We start from the raw sequence: 22,580 nt of genomic DNA, 5'->3' as shown, positions 1-22,580 counted from the left end.
CGCCCGAAGGGGCGTGGCCTCCGATCCAGTAGGCGTGGCCACAGAGGACCTCCGTGCCGGTGGGCGTGCCCATCGCGCCGGTGGGCGTGGCCTCACCCTCTGCGCTCTCCGATAAGAGCCCGCGGGGCTGGCGCGCGGGTCTGGGCGGTGCGATAAGGTGCGCGTGCGTGGGGGGCGAGGGGCGGGGCCGGGCGCGGCGGCTCGGAGCCGCGGGGGGCCGGGCGGGGCGGGGCGTCCGGCCGGGTCACGCCCGCCTCCTTCCGGGGGCCAAGATGGCGCCGGCGGTGGCCGCGGAGCCCGAGGCGGCGGCGGTGGCGGCGGCTGTCCGCCGGGGTCCCCGGCGGCCCGCGGTGTCCCCCGAATAGCGGCCCCTCGGCGCCCCGGCCCCCGGGCCGCCCTGGCCGCCGCGGCCCGCCCGCCCGCCCTCCCGGCTCGTCCATGAACTCCGTGTCCCCGGCCGCCGCGCAGTACCGGAGCGGGAGCCCCGAGGACGCGCGCCGGCCCGAGGGGCGCAGGCCACGCGCGCCCCGCGTCCCGGATCCCCACGGCCTGGGGGGCTCCGGCGCCGGCGCCCCCGCCCGGGGCCCGTCCGGGGCCGCCCCGGGGGAGCCGGACGAGGTGGACAGGTTCAAAGCCAAGTTCCTGACCGCCTGGAACAACGTCAAGTACGGTGAGCGGAGGGGGCGCCCCGGGGCCGCCGATCGGGGCCGGGGGGGGGGTGTCGAGGGGAAGCGGGCCCGGCCCCGCCTGCCAGCCGGGTCCCCGGCCCGGCGCGTCAGTCCCGGTGCGGCCCCCGCCGCCCCGCCGCCCCGCCGCCCCGCCCGGACCGACCTGGGCAGGTCGCGCGCCGCGCTCCCAGGCCCCGCCCCCCTGTGACCTTGGTCCACCTTCCTGGCCCCCGCGGCCTCCGCTTCCCCCCGAGCAATGGGTGCACCCCTCGGGTCCGCCCGGAGGTCGCCCCTCCCCGAGTTCCTGGTGGGCACAGTTGTTAGGGACACCCCCGCCCCCCCCCCCCCCCCCCGCCTTTTCGTTTTAGAGGAATGTCGCCTAGGGTTCTTCTAGAACTGTCCTTGGGAGCTGAGCTAGGTTCTGTGCCCATTGCACAGACGGAGAGAGAGAGTGGGGACTCTATCTTCCTGCTGAGCAAGGGATCCATCTGTGTGTGTGTGTGTGTGTGTGTGTGTGTGTGTGTGTGTGTGTGTGTGTGTGTGTCTCCGTCTGTCTGTCCGTCTGTCTGTCTGTCTTTCCTGGGTCTTGAACTCAGGTTGTGTGTTTCCATCTGTCTGTCTGTCTGTCTGTCCTGGGTCTTGAACTCAGGCCCTGGACACTGTCCTTGAGCTTCTTCACCTAAGACTTGTGCTCTACCACTTGAACCACACAGTGCCACTTCCAACTTTGTTTTTTCCCTTTGGTGATTAATTGGAGCTAGAGTCCCACACACTGCCGTGCCCAGGCTGGTTTGGAACCACCAATCCTCAGATCTCAGTCTCCGGAGTAGCTAGGATTATGTGAGCTACTGTCCCCTCTCTGAAAGTGATCAAACATATTGTTATACTGTTATTCTCCTCCCCACCCCCACACACACTGCCCCCACCAGCCGCCCCCAGATCCCCCTCACATACCTCTCCTCTATAGGTTGGGCAGTTAAAAGCCGGACGAGTTTTAGTAAGATCTCCAGCGTTCACGTCTGTGGCCGCCGCTATCGTTTTGAAGGCGAGGGTAAGCAGCTTGTGGATTGGGACCAGGGTCGTAGAGGGGGAGATTCCCCAGGGTGGCCCCGATGACAGCTGATGAACTCGATCTTGTAGGTGACATCCAGCGATTCCAAAGGGACTTCGTGTCCCGTCTGTGGCTCACCTATCGCAGGGACTTCCCACCCCTGGCTGGAGGCTGCCTGACCTCCGACTGTGGCTGGGGATGCATGTTACGCACGGGTCAGATGATGCTCGCCCAGGGCCTGCTACTGCATTTCCTGCCCAGAGGTGAGTCAGGCAGGTGAAAGGGTTGGTGTGCTAGAAGGTTAGTGAAGGCCGTGTTAATAATGTTAGGATCCTTCTCAAAAAGGAGGTAGTTTCAAATGACATTCCAAGGGCTGGGAAGGTGGCTCAGTGGTGGAGTGCTTGCCTTGCATGCATGAGGCCCTGGGTTCCATTCCTCAGCACCACATATGCAGAAAAAGCCAGACGTGGTGCTGGGCTCAAGTGGTAGAGCGCTAGCCTAGAGCAAAAAATGCTCAAGGCCAGTGTCCCGGGTTCAGTGCAAAAAAACCCCAACAACCCACATACAAAAAGGTTCAGGCAAGCCAGGCACCGGTGGCTCACGCCTGTAATCCTAGCTACTCAGGAGGCTGAGATCTGAGCATCGCGGTTCAAAGCCAGCTGGGCAGGAAAGTTCGTGAGACTCTTATCTCCAATATTAGAAAACCGGAAGTGGTGCTGTGGCTCAAGCGGTAGAGCACTCGCCTTGAGCTGAAGAGCACAAGGACAGCGCCCAAGCCCAGAGTTCAAGCCCCACACACACACAAAAAAAAAGGTTCAGCAGTGTGAAAATTGTACTTCCATTTGGGGTTTTCTGGAGTATTGGGATCGTTTATGAAAGCCAAGAGTGGTTGTGTGTGCCTGTAGTCCCAGCTACTCACGAGGCGGGGGTCTGAGGATGAAGGTTCCAACCCAGCCAAGACAGCAAAGTCTGTGAGACACTTATTTCCAGTTAACCAACAAAAGGCCAGAAGTGGAGCTGTGGTCAAATGGTAAAGCACCAGCCTTGAGAGAAAAAAAATCTAAGGGACAGCTCCCAGGCCCTGAGTTCAAGCCCCAGTGCCATCACACACATACGTACAGTGTGCAGGAGTAGGGGCGCTGTCTGTGTATTTCATGTCCCCCTTAGACTGGACGTGGGCAGAGGCCTCGGGCCTGGCCACGGCCGAGCTGTCCACCTTGGCCTCTCCAGGCCGGCCTCGGGGGCCTCCCCGCGGGCTGCCTCCTCTCTGGGCCCAGGGAGCCCCTGAGCTGGAGCAGGAACGTTGGCACCGGCGGATTGTGTCCTGGTTCGCTGATCGGCCGCAGGCCCCCTTCGGCCTCCATCGGCTGGTGGAGCTTGGGCAGAGCTCAGGCAAGAAAGCAGGGGACTGGTATGGACCTTCGCTGGTGGCCCACATCCTGAGGTGAGTCCTCGCGGGGAAAGATGGGAGCCTCCAGGGCGGCCTGGGTGCTGAGGCCTGCCTTCCTGTTCCCAGGAAAGCGGTGGAGAGCTGCGGTGAGGTCAGCCGCCTGGCGGTGTACGTGTCTCAGGATTGTACAGGTGAGAGGCTGGGCCCCGGGGTCGGGTCAGGGCCGAGGGGCACCGGGGGAAGCCGCTGGGCACGCAGTGCCGTGGGAGGGGCTGAGGCTGCTTTGCTCTGCTTCTACCACAGACTAAGGGGCTGGCCTGAGCCCCTCCTTTGTTGCTGCTGCTGTTGGTGGTGGTCATGGGACGTGAACTCAGAGCCTGGGCGCGCTATATCCCTGAGCTTGTTCACTCAAGGCGAGCACTCTACCACTTTGAGCCACCGCGCTTTTCTAGAGGCTCATTGGAGATGAGAGACCCGCAGGTCCCAGCCTCCGGGGGAGCTAGGAGGACTGGGGGGAGTGACAGCCCCAGGCTTCTGAGGGTGTCTTGCCATCAGATCCTATTTCCTGTTTTCATCAAGCCCTCTAACGCTGGAGCCCCGGGTCTGGCCCTTAGGTTTGTGTTTTTGTTAGATGAGCAGCCTCCAGCCCTGAAGTCTTCCTTCTTTCCTCCACAGTAGACGGGCTGACAGGTGTGTGCTACCACACGTTCTGGGGCTGGAACTCAGAGCTGGCTGCTCTCCCTGCCTAGTGCTCTACCACTTGAACCACAGCTCCATTTCTGGCTTTTTGGTGGTTCATTGGACATAAGAGTCTCAAGGACTTTGCTGCCTGGGCTGGCTGCAAACTGAGATCCTCAGATCTCAGCCTCCTGAGTAGCTAGGATTTCAGATGTGAGCCACTGATGCCCAGCCATGCATTCTTTTTTATGTCTGTCATGGGGCCGGGGCGCTGTCCCTCAGCTCTTCAGCTCAAGGCGAGCGCTCTACCACTTGAGCCACAGCGCCACTTCCGGCTTTTTCTGCTTATGTGGTGCTGAGGAATCGAACCCAGGGCCCCCTGCGTGCAAGGCGAGCACTCTACCACTGAGCCACCTTCCCAGCTCCTGCTATCCCCATTTATCACCTGTGTGCCCCAGGATTATGTGGGGGATGTTGGGGATGGGGTACTGGCAGAACTACCTTTCCTGATGGTGACACTTTTTTGTTATTTTTGTTTTTCCTGCTAATAAGCGGCACAGACGAGGTTGGGTTTGCGGCCCACACTCAGGGCGCACGGCTGGTGGGGGGGGTTGGAGGTGACCCGCTGCCCCTCCCCCTTGACCTTCCAGTGTACAAGGCAGATGTGGCACGTCTGGTGGCCAGGCCTGAGCCCACAGCAGAGTGGAAGTCCGTCATCATCCTGGTCCCTGTGCGGCTGGGAGGCGAGACGCTGAACCCTGTGTATGTGCCCTGTGTGAAGGTAGGTCCCGCCTCCTCCACCTGGAAGCCTGCCTGGCTTTCAGACCAGGTTAGGATCGCTCCACCATCCCAAATCTCCTGTTACTATCCCCAGGGCCTCCTGCTTACTTGTCTGTGATAATACCTCAGAGCTGCCCTCCAGCTTTAACTCTTTGAAGATAGGATCTTTTGTTTGTTTTGTTTTGTTTTGTTTTGGGTCAGGTTGTGGGGCCTGAACTCTGGACCTGGGCGCTGGCCCTCAGCTCTTCAGCTCAAGGCTAGCGCTCTACCACTTGAGCCACAGCGCCACTTCCGGCTTTTGCTTCTACTTTTTGCTTATGTGGTGATGAGGAATCAAACCCAGGGCCTCAGGCATGCAAGGCAAGCGCTCTACCACTGAGCCACCTTCCCAGCCTTGAAGATAGGATCTTTTTTTTTTTTTTTTTTTGTAGGTCGTGGGGCTTGAACTCTGGGCTTGGGAGCTGTCCCTCAGCTCTTCAGCTCAAGGCGAGCACTCTACCACTTGAGCCACAGCTCCACTTCCGGTTTTCTGGTGGTTTATTGGAGATAGGAGTCTCATGGTCTCTCCTGCCCGGGCTGGCTTTGAACCGCGATCCTCAGATCTCAGCCTCCTGAGTAGCTAGGATTACAGGCGTGAGCCACCAGCGCCCGGCTGAAGATAGGATCTTTTGTACTTAGCTCCAGGTGACCTTGAACTTGCTACGTAGTCTGGGCTGGCCTTGCACACCATTCTCCTGCCTGTGTCTGGGGTTGCAGATGCACGCTCACACATCTGCCTGATGGGTGGTTTTATTGAGGCTTCATAAAGCACCCACTGTCTGTCACTTGCTGTTGTGGGTGCTGGGATTCAGGGAGAATAAAACAAGCAAGAAATTCTGACTCTTCTTCTGTGGCTCAGTATCACAGCAACGTGCTTAGAACTGAGTTCAATCCCAGAGCCAAGAGATGAGCAGCACCCGGGCGATGACAGGCTCACACCTGTAATCCTGGCTGCTCGGGAGCCTGAGCTCTGGGGGTTGCGGTTTGAAGCCAGCCCAGGCAGAAAAGCTCCCGCGAGGCTCTTACGTCCTATAAACTAGCCAGAAAAACCTGGACCTGTCTATGACTCAAGTGTAGAGCGCTAGTCTTGAGCAGAGAGAGGCTCAGGGACAGCACCCAGGCCCTGAGGTCAAGCGTCAAGACCAGCAAAAGATAAAAAAATAGAAATCAAACATTTAGGTTGGTCATAGTGGCTCATTCCTGTAATCCCAGCTACTCAGGAGACAGATAGGGAGGATTGAATTTAGAGGCCCACCTTGGCAAAATAGTGAGACCCCATCTCAAACAAACAGTAAGCCCAGCATGATCATGTCTCCCTATCCTCTTGGATTAAAGCAGAAGCAAAACACTGTGGGTTGGGGATGGAGGACAGCTTAAATGGCGGAACTTCTACCTAGCCAGTTAAGACCTGTCAGGGTTCCATCCCCAGCATTGAGCAACAAGAAAAACAACCACCGCTTTAAAGAGCAGATGAACGGCCCCAGTCAAGGGGTGCAGGGCCTAGAAACCCCTCTGCAGCCAAGAGGCAGATGATCTTGAGCAGAAGTGTTCCAGCAAGAACAAGTTCTAGCGCTGGGAAGGTGGCTCAGTGGTAGAGCGCTTGCCTAGCATGCCTGAAGCCCTGGGTTCGATACCTCAGCACCACATACACAGAAAAAGCCGGAAGTGGTGCCGTGGCTCAAGTTGTAGAGTCCTAGCCTTGAGCCAAAGAAGCTCAGGGACAGAGCCCAGGCCCTGAGTTCAAGCCCCAGGACTGGCACACACACACACAAAAAGAACAAGTTCTAGAAGCTGGAAAGCCCCTGGTGCTTTCTTGTTGTTTCTTCCATTTTTTTGGCCAGTCATGGGACTTGAGCTTGGGGTCTGGGCGCTGTCTCACAGCTCTTTTTGCTGAAGGCGAGTGCTCTGTCACTTTGACCAATAGCGCCACTTCTGGTTTTCTGGTGGTTAACTAGAAATAAGTCTTGGACTGGAGGCTGGGAAGGTGGCTCAGTGGTAGATCACTTGCCTTGCTTGCCTGAGGCCCTAGGTTCAATTCCTCAGCACCACATAAGCAAAAAGAAAAAAGCCGGAAGTGGCACTGTGGCTCAAGTGGTAGAGCACTAGCCTTGAGCTGAAGAGCTGAGGGACAGCGCCCAGACCCAGAGTTCAGGCCCCACGACCAGCGTTCAGGCCCCCCCCCAAAAAAAAAAAAAGTCTTGGACTTTCCTGCCTGGGCTGGCTGCAAACTCCCTCTTCGATCTGTAGCAAAGACTACAAAGTCACCTCTTACCAGTTGGCAGTGGCTCACACCTGTAATCCTAGCTCCTCAGGAGGCTGAGATCTGAGGATCGAGGTTCAAAGCCAGCCCAGGCAGGAAAGTCTGTGAGACTCTTATCTCCAATTACCACCAGAAAAAAAACCAAATGGCGCTGTGGCTCAAGTAGTTCAGTACTAGCCTTGAGCAAAAAGAGACAGTACCCAGGCCCAGAGTTCAAGCCCCAGGACTGCCACAAAAAGCAAAAAACAAAAACAGGTTCTACCTGTCAATGAGGTCTAAACAAAAATAGGTTCCACCTGTCAATGAGGTCTAAACAAAAACAGGTTCCACCTGTCAATGAGGTCTTTGTTGGGTGTGGAACTCGGGAGCGGTGTGTCATTTTTGCTCAAGGCTGACACTTTATCAATTGAGACCCAACTCTTCTCCCAGCCTCTCATTAACCAGGGATCAGAGTCTCAGACTTTCCCACCCAGGTTGACTTCAAACTGATCTCTGATCTCAGCTTCCTGAGTAGCTAGAATTACAGGTGGGAGCTACTGGAACCTGGCTTGACTCTTCTGTTTCAAGGCGCTTATTCCAGAGTTGGGGTGCAGCTCAGAGGTGGTGTGTTGCTGACCTCAACTAGAATGCAGCCCCAGGGGAACAGGGCTGGCTTGGTCTGCTCACGGCTGCCCCCTGTTGTCCTGGGTTCACGGTCAGCTCAGTGTTTGCTGAGTGACTGAGCGAGCTGTGGCCCCTCTTCTCCCTGCAGGAGCTGCTGCGGTCTGAACTGTGCCTGGGCATCATAGGGGGCAAACCCCGCCACTCCCTCTACTTCATTGGCTACCAGGGTAGGCCCCGCCCCCGCGTGCACCTCCACTGCCCCCACCTACCCCACCCTCTCCCCAGCCCACACCTGTCCCACACACCCTCACAGATGACTTCCTGCTCTATCTGGACCCCCACTACTGCCAGCCCACTGTGGATGTCAGCCAAGCTGACTTCCCCCTAGAGGTAAGAGCCGGGGTCGCCTGGGCGGTACTAGAGGCACAGGGTTGGGACCGGGGCGCCCTGAACCTCCCTCTCTGCCGGTAGTCTTTCCATTGCACCTCACCCCGCAAGATGGCCTTCGCCAAGATGGACCCCAGCTGTACCATAGGGTTCTACGCCAGAGACAGGAAGGAGTTTGAGAGGCTCTGTTCTGAGCTGACCAGGGTAAGTGAGAAACGTGGGGTTCGGGGCAAGGTTGGTGGGGAGAGTAACAGGGACCTTGAGCCCAGTGCATCTGGAGTTGAGGCTGAGCTGTGGTCTTTGGAAATGGAAAGTTCCCCTTGGGGCTGGGGAAGCAGTCTGTCACAGCCCAGTGTAGTTGGGTACTCCTGTAGTCTGGCATTCGGGGACTAGAGTTCAGATCTAGTCTATGCTACATAAAGTTCCAAGACAGCCTGGACCATGCAGCCAGCACAGCGAGAGCCTGTCTTTAAGGACAGAAACATTTGGGGGTCACTGCGCCCTGGGGACAGCTGCCTGCTGTCAGGCCATTTTGAAGTCACTACAGTCCAAAACCTCAGGGCTGCTGCTCATTGGCTGACTCAGGCCACAGGCGGCAGCACACAGCCAATGACTGCAGCCACAAGGTTGGCGAGCACTGATTGGCCGTGGGGTTGCCCGCGGGAGGCGCTGATTGGCTGCGGGTGGCTCGGGCCTTAGCCTCTCCCTCTGCGCTCCCTCGCAGGTGCTCAGCTCCTCCTCGGCCTCGGAGCGCTACCCCATGTTCACGGTGGCCGAGGGCCAGGCGCAGGACCTGGGCCTGGACGACCTCTGCGGCCCGGCCGCGCCGCCCGCGCCCCGGCCGCCCCGCGCGGGGCCCCTCCTCAAGGCCAAGCGGCCCAGCTCCGAGGACTTCGTGTTTTTATAGCGGGAAGATGCGAGACTATTTATTTTTGTATTTATGGCGCGGGGGGGCGCGGGGCTGGGACTGCGGGTGTCGCCGTGTCCCCGAGCCCCGGCCACACCCCGACACCGCCTCGAACTGTAGCGAGCACTGGACGGCCCCGCCGGCCCCCAACGCCCGTCCCGGGGCTGCGGCCTAATAAAGCTGTTGAACTTGGATGTGGCGGGGTGGCCTCGCGGGGGGGGGGGGGGGGGGGGGGGGCGCGGATCCCGCAGCTCAGGGGTGCGCGGGGGGGGTGGCGGCCGCGGACCCCGCAGCTCAGGGGTGCCCCCGGGGTCCCCGCGGCCGCCCCCCGCGCCGCCCCAGCTGGCGGAAGTGCAGGCGCTTGGGGTTCAGCCCGAAGGCCTGCAGTCTCTGGCGGCTGAACTCGCGGCCGCCCAGGGTCACCGTGGGGCCCAGCAGCCGCGCCTTCCTGCCCTGCCGCCGCCCCTGGGGCGCCGGCTTCGTGCCGGGGGACCCCGGGGCCTGCGCTTCCTGTCCCGGGGGGCTCGCAGGCCGCGGCCGCTTCCTCCCCGCGCCGTGGGGAACTGAGGCCGTGTCCCTCTGTGGCGTTCCGGTGCCATCCGCGGGGGGCTCCGTCCTAGCGGGGGGACAGCGGGGCTCAGCCGAGCCAGCCTGTGCCTCTGCCCCTGTCCCCCCTTCCCAAACCAATTCCTTGACTGTATTGTGTTTGCTACCAGAGTGTGAGCTCAGGGTCTCGAGTAAGTCAGGAGGGTTCTCTACCACCTGAACCAATTCCCCGGCCCAGGACAAGCCTCAGACCCTAGATCCTCCTACCCAGGCCTCCCACCCAGCTGTGACTACAGGTGTGTGCCACCACACCTGGCTTGTCTTGTTGAAATGGGACTTGGCTCATTTATTGCAGCTGGGATACAGGCCTGCACGACCATGCCTGTCTCCTATTTTAAACACTTCACATGATTTTTCTCGCTCAAGGTTCAACAGCGAGATAACTTACAAACTATACTTTTTTTGTGTGGGGGGGGGAGTTGGTGGTGGGGCCTGAACTCTGGGCCTGGGTGCTGTCCCTGAGCTCTTCAGAGCTCTTTAGCTCAAGGCCAGCAGCGCTCTACCACTTGAGCCACAGCACCACTTGCGGTTTTTCTGGTGGTTCATTGAAGAGTCTCAGGGACCTTCCTGCCTGGGTTGGCTTTGAACCGCGATCCTCAGATCTCAGCCTCCTGAATAGCTAGGTTGACAGCCATGAGCCACCAGCACCCAGCTTACCTTTGTTTCATAGTTAAGAATCCTATCCAGAGATGGATGATAATTTGCCCACCAGGGTCACGCAGCTGTGAGCCAAGTGGGCCACCAAGCCCCCCTCCTCCCACCCCGGCCATACTTACTCCTCTGGGCAGAGCGACTTGAAGATCTGCCTCTTCTTCCAGGAGTTCTGGGCTTTCTGGCTGTATGCTCGCTTGTCCTGGAGCTCCTCATGTTCTGACCTGCGGGTCCCGGGACACAGAGGTCATCAGATGCCCCGGGCAGGGCTGGAACCTGCAGCCCCCGGCCCGGCCATCACCTGTACATGCAAGTCTTCTTGAGCGAGCACCAGCGGTTCAGCTCCTTGTCGTCAGCGGCCAGGATCTGCAGGGAGGAGGGGAGGACCCCAACCCTGAGCCCTCAGTCACCTCAACATTGACACAGGGCAGGGATGGGCTGTTATTGGTTCCTTTTTACAGATGGGGAAACTGAGGCACTGGTGGTTAAAGCACTTAGGCAACCTCATACTGTTTATAGCCTCAGGGCCTGGACACTATGTCTTAGCTTTTTCTTTTGTTTTGGTCGATCATGGGGCTTGAACTCTGGGCCTGGGCGCTGTCCCTCAGCTCTTCAGCTCAAGGCGAGCGCTCGGCCACTTAAGCCACAGCGCCACTTCCGGTTTTCTATTGGCTTATTGGAGATAAGAGCCCCGGATGTTTCTGCCAGGGCTGGCTTTGAACTGTGATCCACAAGCACCCAGCCTCCTGAGTAGCTGGGATTACAGGTGTCCCTGGGATTACCAGTGCCTGACCTCAGGGAGATTATCTTCATTTAACCCCAAAAAGTTGGAAGTGGAGCTGTGGCTCAAGTAGTAGAGCACCAACATTGAGTAAGAAAAAGCTCAGAGAGGGGCTTGGAAGGTGGCTCAGTGGTAGAGCACTTGCCTTGCATGCATGAGGCCCTGGGTTTGATTCCTCAGCACCACATAAGCAGAAAAAGCCGGAAGTGGCGCTATGGCTCAAGGGGTAGAGTCCCAGTCTTGAGCTGAAGAGCTGAGGGACAGCGCCCAGGCCCAGAGTTTAGGCCCCACGACTGGCAAAAAAAAAGCTAAGAGAAGCTGGGCGCTGGTGGCTCACGCCTGTAATACTAGCTGCTCGGGGCTGAGATCTTAGGATCCCAGTTCAAAGCCAGCCCGGGTAGGAAAGTCTGAGACTTTTCTCCAATGAACCCCCAGAAAACTGGAAGAGGTGCTGTGGCTCAAGTGGTAGAGCACTTGCCTTGAGGGACAGCGCCCAGGCCCAGAGTTCAAGCCCCACAACTGACCAAAAGAAAAATAAAATCTCCCTAACTTTCCTGCCTGGCTTTGAACTGTGATCTACAAGCGCCCAGGCTTCTGAGTAGCTGGGATTACAGGCATGAGCACCAGTGCCCGGCAGACTCTGGTGGATCTTCCCGTGGGGGGGGGGCTGGCACCCCAGGGTTCGCTACTACCCCCACCCCCCTCCAGGACCCTGACCTCCTCGGTGCTGAGCCCGAAGTCGCAGGGGATGACGGAGCGGTACTTGAAGCGGCAGGGCAGGTCATCGATGATGTCCTCGTAGTCCAGGCGGTAGTACTCGTCTAGGTACTGCTCAAAGGTGCTGTGCCCTGCACGGAGGGAGACAGAGGGTCGGCGCCTCGCTCCGGGGCCTACGCAGTCCCCGTGGCCCCAGGGCCCCCCAGGCCTCACCGGGGTCGAACACCGGCTTCTCCTGCCCCACGGCCGCTGCGAAGGGCGTCTTGCGCTTCTTCTTGCCCGTGGCGGGGGCTTCCCGCTTCTTCTTGCGGGGCTGGTGGGGGTCGTAGTCGGCGTCCATCTGCCGGACACATGGGTCACTGCGGGCCTGTCCCTGGGGTCCCCTGCCCCCCCCCGCCCCCGCCCCCATGGCACCCACGTTGAAGTCAGGGTCCTCGCAGTGTGGCTCCTCCTTGCTCCCAGCCCCGGCCCACGTGTCCCAGTTCCAGTCATCTGCTTGGGACAGAAAGGTGGGGTGAGGAGGGTTGTCCCCCCCAAATGGGGGGCCCAGCCTTCTGCACCCCTGAAGCGGGTGCCTGCTGTGCTCACCTTCAAACCCTTCCTCTTCCTCGAACTGCGGCTTCTCCTCCTCCGCTGCGCTGTAGAACTCGTCCCCGAAGCATTTCTGTGCGGCCAGGCTGGGGTGAGCAGGGCCGGGAACAGGGGCCGTCCCCGCCCCCCCAGCCCCCTACCGGCCTCAGCTCCCGGCTTGCACCCTGTGCCCCAGGCCGACATGGCTCCACTTTTAGCTTTTATGCTTGTTACTTGGAGATAAGAGTCTCACAGACTTTCCTGCCCAGGCTGGCTTCAAACCTCAGCCCTCAGATCTCAGCCTCCCGTGTAGCTAGGAGTACAGGCGTAGCGCTGGATTATGAATTGAGCATATACTACATGCCCGGCTGTGGGCAGCCCACCTGATTCCTTCTCCTTCCCATCCTTGAGTGACAGCAACTCTCCACGGTGCGAAGCCACAGCTCCCGGCTGAGAGGCTTGGCACCCGCCTCCCTCAGCGTTTACCCAGCATCCCCCGGGGCTTCCCTGGCTCCCTGGCGGGGTTGGGGGCCTCTTTGAGGTGCCTGCAGTTCCCGCTCTGGACGCAGCCCCCCCTTCCTGTGTCCATGACATGCTGCCATGTTCCTCCCAGTACAATCAAAAAATAAATAAAAACCACCCACTCACATCAAACGAAAGAAGTTTCTGATTTAGGAATTTCCAATTACACGATGGCGGAAAGCCTTTTTTTTGCCACTCTAGGGCTTGAACTCAGGGCCTGGGCACTGTCCCTAAGCTTGTTTTTGCTTAAGGCTGGCGCTCTACCACTTGAGGCATAGCACCACTTCTGGTAGGCAAGCACTCTACCACTATGCCACGTTCCCCAGTCCCAATTCTTTTCTTTTTTGAATGCTATTCGTGTTCGAACTCAGGACTTCAGGCTTCTAGGCAGGCACTCTACCTCCTGAGCCAGGTCCCCATCCCTGGCTTTGTTTTTGCTGGTTATTTTCAAGATAGAGCCTTATGATCTACTCTGCCCAGGCTTGGCCTCCACCCATGATCCTCCTCAGCCTCCCCAAAACCTCACATGAAGGATGTGAACATTTGCGGTTCATCAGAACAGAACCCCATCATCAAGTGAGACGCTCCCTGAAAACACAAGAACTAAACCTTGGGGACATCCTTACAACAGCCCCGAAGAACTCTGCATTCGCACCAGAGAGGTTGAGACACTTCTCTGAGGCCACACAAGCCGGAATCAACCTGACTGCACAGCCAGGCTTCCTCAGGCCCGGCCTCGGGCCAGGCGCACGCACCTGCATGAGCTGCTCGTGCCGGCCGGGGTCGAAGTCATCCTCTAGGTCCTGCTCTTCCAGACCCAGCCTGTCGTTGCCTGTCACCTGCCTCAGTTTCTCCAGTTTGGCTAGAATCTCCTTCCTCTTCAGGTTCTTCAGCTGCTTCAGCTCCTCTCGCTTTCTGGCTTTCTCCTGGGGGAGGGGAGGGGAGCCATGGGTGGGCTGGGGGCCCTCCTGCCCACCCTCCCCCCGCACGTCCCCTCCAACCTACCCTCTTCTTCCGCTCTCTCATCTCCTCTCTCTTCTCCTTCCTGCGTTCGTCTTTGCGGCGCACCGAGGAAGCTATGTTCCGTGGAAATGTCTTGACCTGGGAGCGGCAGAGGGGCCCTAGGAATAAATTGGGGTCCTCTGGAAACAGAAATGTGGGGGCCACGGCCTCCCACACCCCTAGCCCTGGTCACACACCGAGGCCGAATCCGGCTCCTCGAAGCGGAAGTTGTACTTATGCTCAAAGTCTTCCTGCTTCTTCAGGAAGAGCTCGCCCTCGTCCGAGGAGTCATCCACAGCCAGCTGCACTGGGGGGCCGGGGGCCCTGAGGGACAGGACAGGGCATGGCTGGGGGTGGAGGGCGGTGGGATCCCCACTCCGTGGCTCACGCCTGTGATTCCAGCTACTCAGGAGGCTGAGATCTGAGGATCTCTGTTTAAAGCCAGCCCGGGCAGGAAAGTCCATGAGACTCTTAACTCCAATGAACCACAAGAAAACCGGAAATGGTGCTGTGGTAGAGCGCTCGCCTTGAGCACAAGAGCTCAGGGACAGCGTACAGGCCCCAAGTTCAAGTCCCACAACAGCAAAAAAAAAAAAAAAAAGCAATATAAGGGGCTCTTTGGCTTTCCAGTTGGCCCTTGGAAAGGTGCCATGAGGAAAGTGCCATGGTAGCTTACTCTTCCTCTTCCTCCTCTTCCTCCTCATCCTCCTCTCCCTCCTCCTCATAGCGCTTGTTGAGGATGTAATCCCGAAGGAATTGCTCTCCCTCATCCAGCTCTGGGTTGTTCCAGTATTCCTTGAGGTGTTCCTAAGGAGAAAGAGGGGAGACAGGACTCAGGTCATAGAAGGAGCAAGACGGAAGGACAGGCATGAGTCCCCGATGGGCTTGGGGAACTGAAAGTTCAAGTCCAGCCTAGAGTGGATGAGATGAGCCACCCATTTTATAGACAGAGAATCGGAGGCTGGTTTTTTGGCTGTTAGTCCAGTGACGGAACCCAGGGCATCCTGAATGGTGAGTGTATGCAGTGAGTGTATGCGCTACCACTGGGCTATGCCTCAGCCTCAGATGTGCCTTTGGCTGACCTTTCATAGCGTCACTTTCTTGGAAAGAGGTTGGATGGATGTAGAATGGGAGAGTTTACTTACCAATTCCTTCATGGACTCAGGGTTCTGAATCTCCTTTTGTCCCTTCAGCCACTCAACATAATCAGCCTCTTCTTGGGCCTGGGGAAAGCCAAGATTAAGGGTCTTCAGGATCCCCAGAAACGCTCCCTAGTTGCCATCCAGCCAGGCCTCAGAACAGAACCAACCTTTTCCTCCTTGGTTTTAGTGTGTTTTTTCAGTAACCCAGAGCCACTGTCCCCAGTGCCGTCCTCATCTTCGCTGTCCTCTATGAATGCCCGGAAACTGAAAGAGAAAAACAGAAAACAAAGGAACAGCCTTAGATCAGGCCCTGCTGGAACCCCAAAATTAACCCTGGTGAGCCACCCTGAGCATACCTCTCAAATGCCCAGCAGTGCCGTCACATGAACCCCACAGAAGAGAAGAGGAAGCGGGCACTGGCCCCGCCCCTGAGCCCCACGTCACTTCCTGGGCCCTACGGCACTCACTCAGGCCAAGGCCAGGCTCACCTTTCCTTGAGCTGCTTCTGTTCTTCCACATAAGTCTCTGACAAGTTCCGCTGCAGAGGAGACAATGATGTGGGCCTCAGGCTACCCCAAGTCCCCCGTCCCCATTCTCCCCCCCCAGCCAGCTGTCTCCCCAGTCTTCACTCCACCCACCTGGCATCTCTGATCAGAGGGTTCCCCATCAGAGTTCTCCTCATCAACGTATTTGCTGTTGTAGGAAGGAAGGAGAGCTTTAGAATACAACACCTGATTCACAACAGCTCAACTTCCGACAGCTTGCCCTGACAATGGGTTGATTGGATGCTCAATGTGTTTTCTAGCGATTGGGGAGATGGGGGGACCTGAGTGTGTTCGGGGAGGTCATGGAGGCTTTTGCTCTCAGGGGTTTCCTTGATTCTGTAGAATCTTGGGCTTTAGTTTCCCTTGCGCCTGTCCCGGGGCTTGAACTCAGGTCCTGGGCACTGTCCCTGAGTGGTAGGCTAGTGCTCTACCACTTGGAGCCACAGCTTCACTTCCATTTTCTGGTGGTTCATTGGAGATAAGAGTCTCATGGACTTGGGGCTGGGAAGGTGGCTCAATGGTAGAGCGCTTGCCTTGCATGCCTGAGGCCCTAGGTTCAATTCCTCAGCACCACATAAGCAAAAAGAAAAAAAAGCTTGAAGTGGTGCTGTGGCTCAAGTGGTAGAGCGCTAGCCTTGAGCTGAAGAGCTGAGGGACAGCGCCCAGGCCCAGAGTTCAGGTCCCACGACCGGACCCAAAAAAAAAAAAAAGAGTCTCATGGACTTTCCTACCCAGGCTGGCTTTGAACTGTGATCCTCAGATCTCAGCTTCCTGAGTAGCTAGGATGACAGGCATGAGACACAGGTGCCCAGTTGTTGTTTTTTTTTAGCCTCAATCTGTAGTTGGCCCAAGGTTCTTGGGAATTCGGGGGGGGGGGGCACGAGAAGGTGGGGGGCTTGCTTCTCACCCTTCCTTCTCCAAGATGACCTTCCTCTCATAGTCTTTCAAGTACATGGGCTTTGCTTTCTTCTGCTTCTCAGACGCCCCTGGGTCCTCCTCACTCTCCGAGGATGAAGATGATGCTGGGGACCCACCAGAAGAGAGCTGCCGGTCACCCACCACCTCCCGCCCTGCCCCTGGAAGGAGAACCCCACAGGGCAGAGCTGAGTTCAAATCCCCTACCCACCACTTCCCAGCTACAGACAGGACAGGGTCACAGTTCCTCTGGGGCCAGCCCAGACAGAGAGGCCTGGGCCGGCTCCATCCGGGAACGTTCAGCTTTCCCACGGCCTTTAAATGCACCATGGGATGGAATTCCCCACATCATCCCATCTTCACGCCTCTCCCGCCTCAGCCACTGACCGCCAGACGCCAGCGCCGCAGATGGAACACAACTCATTCCCTAGCCAGCACCCCCTAAGGTGTTCGACTAAATCAGCCCGCACCCCAGACCTGTTCTCTGGTAGAAGGTGACATCTTTCTGATAAATGCGAGGGTCTTTCTTCTTCAACAACGACAGCGTCCTATAAAAGTCCCGCTCCTGCTGGGGGTCAAAGGCCTAGAGCAGAAAGGGGGCGGGGCCGGCGTCAGAAGGGGGCGTGGAATAACCTGGGGCAGGTAACCCAGGATGGGGGGGGTAGGGGCAGGTGTGGGGGGGTAGGGGCAGGTGTGGGGGGCAGGAGTGGGGGGTAGAGGCAGGTGTGGGGGGGCAGGTGTGGGGGGCAGGTGTGGGGGGGTAGGGGCAGGTGTGGGGGGCAGGTGTGGGGGGATAGGGGCAGGTGTGGGGGGCAGGTGTGGGGGGGTAGGGGCAGGTGTGGGGGGCAGGTGTGGGGGGATAGGGGCAGGTGTGGGGGGCAGGTGTGGGGGGCAGGTGTGGGGGGGTAGGGGCAGGTGTGGGGGGCAGGTGTGCGGGGGTAGGGGCAGGTGTGGGGGGGTAGGGGCAGGTGTGGGGGGCAGGTGTGGGGGGTAGGGGCAGGTGTGGGGGGCAGGTGTGGGGGGGTAGGGGCAGGTGTGGGGGGCAGGTGTGGGGGGCAGGTGTGGGGGGTAGGGGCAGGTGTGGGGGGCAGGTGTGGGGGGTAGGGACAAGTGTGGGGGGCAGGTGTGGGGGGTAGGGGCAGGTATGGGGGGCAGGTGTGGGGGGGTAGGGGCAGGTGTGGGGGGCAGGTGTGGGGGCGTAGGGGCAGGTGTGGGGGGCAGGTGTGGGGGGCAGGTGTGGGGGGGTAGGGGCAGGTGTGGGGGGCAGGTGTGGGGGGGTAGGGGCAGGTGTGGGGGGGCAGGTGTGGGGGGCAGGTGTGGGGGGGTAGGGGCAGGTGTGGGGGGCAGGTGTGGGGGGGGTAGGGGCAGGTGTGGGGGGCAGGTGTGGGGGGCAGGTGTGGGGGGGTAGGGGCAGGTGTGGGGGGCAGGTGGGGGGGGGTAGGGGCAGGTGTGGGGGGCAGGTGTGGGGGGGCCGGAGGAGGGGTCACGCTGCACGCACGCAGTACAGCAGGCCGGGCCCGGGCTTTGGTAGCAGGGACCCCCCCTGGGGGTGGGGGCGGGGACAGCCACAACTATTGGGGGGCCAGGGGAGGAAAGATGCTGACAGCAGGTGGCTAAGAGGGAACTTCCTTAGGGGTCAGAGGTTAAGGGGTCCCCGCTTTTACACGGGGGGGGCGGGAAGCGCACCACGAGCTCGTCGCTGGAGTCGGAGTCGGAGCCGGAGCCGCCGCTGTCCCGGTCCCCGTAGCGATCCTTCACTGCGGGCGCAGATCGGGGCCCCCCGTCAGCCGGGCCCCCCACTTCCCGGGGGGCACCGGAGGAGCCCCCCCCACACTCCCCGACGGCCGCCCCGCGCCCCGCACTCACGCCGCTGCAGCTCCTCGCGCTCCCGGTAGCGGCCGTAGCGGGCGGCGAAAGCCGCGTTCACCCGCAGAGGAGAAGCCGACCCGCGCGGTTCCGGCATGGCGGTGCTGGCCTCCAGTGCGCACGCGCGAAGCCGGCCCCGTGGGGGCGTGGTCACCTCTAGCCACGCCCGTCGCCGGGTGTTTTAAAGGGTGGGGCCGCGCGAGCCGCGGCTGGCCACGCCCCCTCGCCCTTCCGGGTCCCACTTCGGCCTTTTGAACCAAGTCCCGCCCGGAGGCCGCGCCCCTTCGGGGAAGGCCGGGGCCGCCGCCCACCCAACCCACCCTCCCCACCCTCCCTCGGGGCTCCCGGCACCCAGCTGACATCTGGGGGCCCTTGCTCCACTCGCGGTTTCCTGCCTCCCTTCCGTTCCGACCGAGCCAACCGCTGCCCCACCCAGCTCACTCAGCCGGGCGCCCGGGAAGGACCATCTGTCCCCTCCTGCCCTCCCCCCTCCGCCCCCCAGCACCCACGATCGGCGACCCCCCACGGCTCAATTCCCCCCTGCACACGCGGTACCCCCCCATCCCGGATTCACAAATCAGAAGCCAAGCCGGGATCAAACACAAACCTTAATTTAATGGGTAGAAACATTTAAGTTAGCACACACAGGTTTTCCAACAAGCTTAATAAATAGAATCTATTTTTTTTTTTTTGTCTTTTCATCGCCGTACACGAGACTGGAAAGAGCTTCCCATTCCCACCAACTCTGAAACGAACTCATTGCTACTCCTTTTATTGATTTCAAAGGCTTCCCCTTCCCCGCCCCCATGCCCGATGCAGGCACACCCACACTTTCCAGACCTTCCTCCACCCCCCAACCTCCCCACCCCCGCCCCAGTACTGCCAGCCAAGGTCACCAGGTTCCAGAAATCCCTGGAGATGGTGACCTCACTGCAGGGCTGGGGCTTTAAATGAGAAACTGAACCGTTCAAGCGGCGGCGGGCTTGTAGGAACCCCTCTCAATCCAACACACCGAAAGGGGGGTGAAAACCAAAACGAGAAACGCGTTCCCCCCACCCAAAACACACGGCACGCCAGAAATCAACACCAAGAATGCCTCAAATGGCTCCTCCTCTCCCCCTGCAACCCCTCCCCTCCCCACACCTGGGTAGTGTTTCTCCCCTGTCCCCCCCCCATCGCAAAAGGGGTTCGCCCTGGGTGTCACAGTGGGATCACCGTGTGCCCTCGCAGAATGTCCAGCAGGTGCTGCGCCCCTCTCTGCCGGGCCAGCTCGAGGGGGGTGAGGCCTCTGGCGTCCCGGTGATGGAGATCGGACTCCGGTGCCAGGAAGCTGACCACGGCGCTGTGGCCCTCACGCACGGCCAGATGGATGGGCAGCGCCCCGGTGGCGTCGGGCACGTTGACGTCCGCGCCATGCTCCACCAGGACCTTGAGGGTGTCCAGGAAGCCGGTGCGCGCCGCGTCGTGGACGGGACTGGTGCCGGAGGCGTCCTGCACATTGGGGCTGGCGCCTTGCTTCAGAAGTTCTAGGGCGATGGCGGGGCTGCCGAACATCATCACCTGCATGGGAACAAGGAGTCAAGAGGGTTCCCCGCGGGGGGGGGGGGGGGGGGAGGGTCTAGAAAAGGAGTCATTGGAGAAGTGGCTTCAGCAGAGGTGGAGAGAGTGGGGGACCCCTCTGTCCCTCTGTGGAGGAGGGGGATGTCAGACAGCAAGGTCTCTTGGGAACAGTCTCACACTCACACTCTCACACACACACACACACACACACACACACACACACACACACAGCCGGTCACACCTTTCAGAATGCAAGGAGACACTAAAGTAGAAAACAAAACAAAAATCTCAGAACTGTACAGAGCCGTGGCTCAAGTGGTAGAGAGCCAGCATTGACAGAAAAGGCCAAGTGGGAGCTAGGCTCCTGAGTTCAGGCCCCAGAATTGTTACAAATAAAGGAGAGAAAGGAGGGGGGAGAGAGAGAGAGAGAGAGAGAGAGAGAGAGAGAGAGAGAGAGAGAGAGAGAGAGAGGACCCTATGGAAACTTTCAAGGAACTGAACTCACCAACTCTGACCCCCCCAAAAGAGAAATCCCCAGGAAATTTTAAAATACCCTTTATGGAGCTGCAAACTGCTCCCCCAAAGAACCTGCCAGGCCTCTCATGGGAAAAGACGTGCAGAGAGGGTGGAGGGGCTCTGAAACCCCCCCAACCACCCCGAGAGGATCCCTTGCTCTCTCCCTATACAATATGGCACTGTATTTTCAGGGGGGACACCCACAGGTATCAGGAAACCGCCCAGCCCTCAGAAACCAAGACAGACGCCCCACCTAGTAATTAGATACCTTTCAGATAACACCCCCCCACACACCTTCCTCAGAAAAAAAAAAGGGGGGGGGTGTGTGGGACCTTCCCCGGGGGAGAGAAGAATCCATCCATCCATCTATCCAGAGACTCGGATCTGCACTACAAGCTCTGGGACACCTGAGCTGTCCCCAAGGGACGGGATGAGGGGTGGAGGTGACAAAGAAGCCGAACCCCTCACTCGTGGGCGGGGTGGAAAAACCACCGGGGAACCGGGATCCTCCAGCCCGGGTGGCGGGGCGCTCCCCTCCCCCACCGGCCCCGGGAGCCTGGCCCGCGCGGGGGGCCCTGCCCAGGCCCCCCCCCGGTGGGAGGTGGACCGCAGCGGGGCGCGGGGGGCCCTGCCCAGGCCCCCCCGGTGGGAGGTGGGCCGCAGCGGGCGCGGGGGGCCCTGCCCAGGCCCCCCCGGTGGGAGGTGGGGCGCGGGGGGCCCTGCCCAGGCCCCCCCCGGTGGGAGGTGGGCCGCAGCGGGGCGCGGGGGGCCCTGCCCAGGCCCCCCCGGTGGGAGGTGGGGCGCGGGGGGCCCTGCCCAGGCCCCCCCGGTGGGAGGTGGCCCAGGCCCCCCCGGTGGGAGGTGGGCCGCAGCGGGCGCGGGGGGCCCTGCCCAGGCCCCCCCGGTGGGAGGTGGGGCGCGGGGGGCCCTGCCCAGGCCCCCCCGGTGGGAGGTGGGGCGCGGGGGGCCCTGCCCAGGCCCCCCCGGTGGGAGGTGGGGCGCGGGGGGCCCTGCCCAGGCCCCCCCCGGTGGGAGGTGGGCCGCAGCGGGGCGCGGGGGGCCCTGCCCAGGCCCCCCCGGTGGGAGGGCGCTGCGCCCCGGGCCTCACCTGCAGCGCCGTCTGGCCGAAGCGGTTGAGGGCGTCGGGGTGCACCAGCTCGCGGTGCAGCAGGCGGTGGACCTCGTGCAGGTCGCCGCGGGCGGCGGCGCCGCTCAGCCGGTCCCCGGCGCGGACTTCCTCCAGCAGCATGTCGCCCGCCGCGGGTCTGCGAAGATCCCCCTCCTCCCGCCCCGGCGCCACCCCGCGTCAGAGCCAGGTGCGGGGGGGAGGGGAGCCCCCCGAGAGCGCCTCGCCCCGGCCTCCGCCGCCGCCAGGCTCCCGAGGCCCGCGATCCCGGGGCGCCGGTCTCGGGGCTCCCCGGGCGACGGACCGAACCCCACCCCCCGCCCCTACCGCTCCACGCTCCCGCAAGCGGCTCCTCCCTCCTGTCAACCCCAACAGGGGCCGGGAACCAGGCCCAACCCCATCTCCGGTCCGCCCGCAAGGCCCAGCCCGCCGCCCGCCCCTTGGGGGCCGGCGCTCCCCGCAACTCACCCACCCGCCGCCTCCTTCTCCTCCTCCACGGGCGGAGTCGGCTCTGAGTCTGCGCGGCCGCCGCCGCCGCCGCCGCCGCCGCCGCCGCTGGGGGCGGGGCCAGCGCGCCACACGCCACGCCCCCGACAGGCCACGCCCCCGGCGCACCGCCTACCCTTTTTTTATTTTTTAAACGTTAAGCAGAAGCAGTTTTTTCTTCTTTTTCGGCACTGGGGATCGAACCCAGGACGTTGCCCTTGCCGGGCAAATGCTTTGTCACTGAGATACATCCCAACCTCCTTATTTCTTTAAAAACAATAACCAATGCAAAGCGGGCAGGAAATAGCCTGAGGGACTCCACGCTCAGAGGCGGCGCCCACCGGCAGGGGGCGGAGTCAGGGCGCTCGAGGCCACGCCCCCGAGAGCAGGGGACACACACGCACACGCGCACACGCACACGCACACGCGCGCGCGCGACCCTTCTCAGGCTAAGTGGTTCTTTAAAATATTCTTTTTAAAAATGGAATGCTATAAAATTCGCACTTAGCACCATGAGCCATTGCGGGAACTCTGTTCTGAGCCTGCGCGGTCGTGGCGGCGGCGGCCCAGGGGGCGGAGCCAGCGCGCTCTTGGCCACGCCCCTCCGAGCACCGCCCTTTGTTTTCTTACAAACTCGCTACTTTGTTGCGAGAGCCTGGGTCCAAGCCCAGCCCGCGACCGGCCATCGCCCCGCCCACCTGGCCCGCGCGGGCCAATGGACGCGCGTCACTGGGGAAGTTTCAAGAGTCCGCGCAGGCGCTGCGGCTCCTGATTGGTTAGAGAGTGGTGACCGGTGAACCGCGGACTCTGGC

The 22,580-nt window shown here is 60.6% G+C and overlaps 3 protein-coding genes across 5 annotated transcripts; 1 reads left to right on the top strand and 2 right to left on the bottom strand.

Moving 5' to 3' along the window:
• The first annotated feature begins 247 nt into the window (after positions 1–247).
• Atg4d (autophagy related 4D cysteine peptidase) lies at positions 248–8,957 on the top strand. Of its 2 annotated transcripts, none has more exons than XM_070002282.1 (10): positions 248–670; positions 1,636–1,719; positions 1,809–1,982; positions 2,950–3,163; positions 3,236–3,300; positions 4,438–4,568; positions 7,618–7,696; positions 7,783–7,859; positions 7,941–8,060; positions 8,581–8,957. In XM_070002282.1, the coding sequence occupies exons 1-10, from the start codon at positions 439–441 to the stop codon at positions 8,761–8,763; spliced, it is 1,359 nt and encodes a 452-aa protein (XP_069858383.1). In that variant the 5' UTR covers positions 248–438; the 3' UTR covers positions 8,764–8,957. The 2 variants fall into 2 exon arrangements, with proteins under 2 accessions (XP_069858383.1, XP_069858382.1); XM_070002281.1 differs by having other exon boundaries at positions 2,887–3,163.
• Kri1 (KRI1 homolog) lies at positions 8,755–18,179 on the bottom strand. Its single transcript, XM_070002280.1, has 19 exons — positions 18,081–18,179; positions 17,901–17,971; positions 16,692–16,797; positions 16,207–16,321; positions 15,393–15,447; positions 15,243–15,292; positions 14,922–15,018; positions 14,758–14,835; positions 14,289–14,419; positions 13,810–13,936; positions 13,616–13,711; positions 13,366–13,536; positions 12,107–12,182; positions 11,937–12,010; positions 11,732–11,858; positions 11,519–11,649; positions 10,322–10,386; positions 10,146–10,244; positions 8,755–9,379 (listed from the first exon to the last, which is right to left on the bottom strand). Exons 1-19 carry the CDS (start codon positions 18,175–18,177, stop codon positions 9,058–9,060), a joined length of 2,088 nt encoding a protein of 695 aa, XP_069858381.1. The 5' UTR covers positions 18,178–18,179; the 3' UTR covers positions 8,755–9,057.
• A 496-nt stretch (positions 18,180–18,675) lies between these two features.
• On the bottom strand, positions 18,676–21,828 carry Cdkn2d (cyclin dependent kinase inhibitor 2D). Of its 2 annotated transcripts, none has more exons than XM_070002278.1 (3): positions 21,751–21,828; positions 21,265–21,438; positions 18,676–19,640 (listed from the first exon to the last, which is right to left on the bottom strand). In XM_070002278.1, exons 2-3 carry the CDS (start codon positions 21,403–21,405, stop codon positions 19,281–19,283), a joined length of 501 nt encoding a protein of 166 aa, XP_069858379.1. In that variant the 5' UTR covers positions 21,406–21,438; positions 21,751–21,828; the 3' UTR covers positions 18,676–19,280. The 2 variants fall into 2 exon arrangements, with proteins under 2 accessions (XP_069858379.1, XP_069858380.1); XM_070002279.1 differs by having other exon boundaries at positions 21,755–21,828.
• Positions 21,829–22,580: the final 752 nt, after the last annotated feature.

This window comes from Dipodomys merriami, unplaced genomic scaffold (genome assembly GCF_024711535.1).
Source record: "Dipodomys merriami isolate MVZ:Mamm:240054 unplaced genomic scaffold, mDipMer1.0.p SCAF_6, whole genome shotgun sequence".
Lineage (NCBI taxonomy): Eukaryota > Metazoa > Chordata > Mammalia > Rodentia > Heteromyidae > Dipodomys > Dipodomys merriami.
Note: the sequence above shows the minus strand (reverse complement) of the source record. Positions and strands in the feature narration are given on the sequence as shown.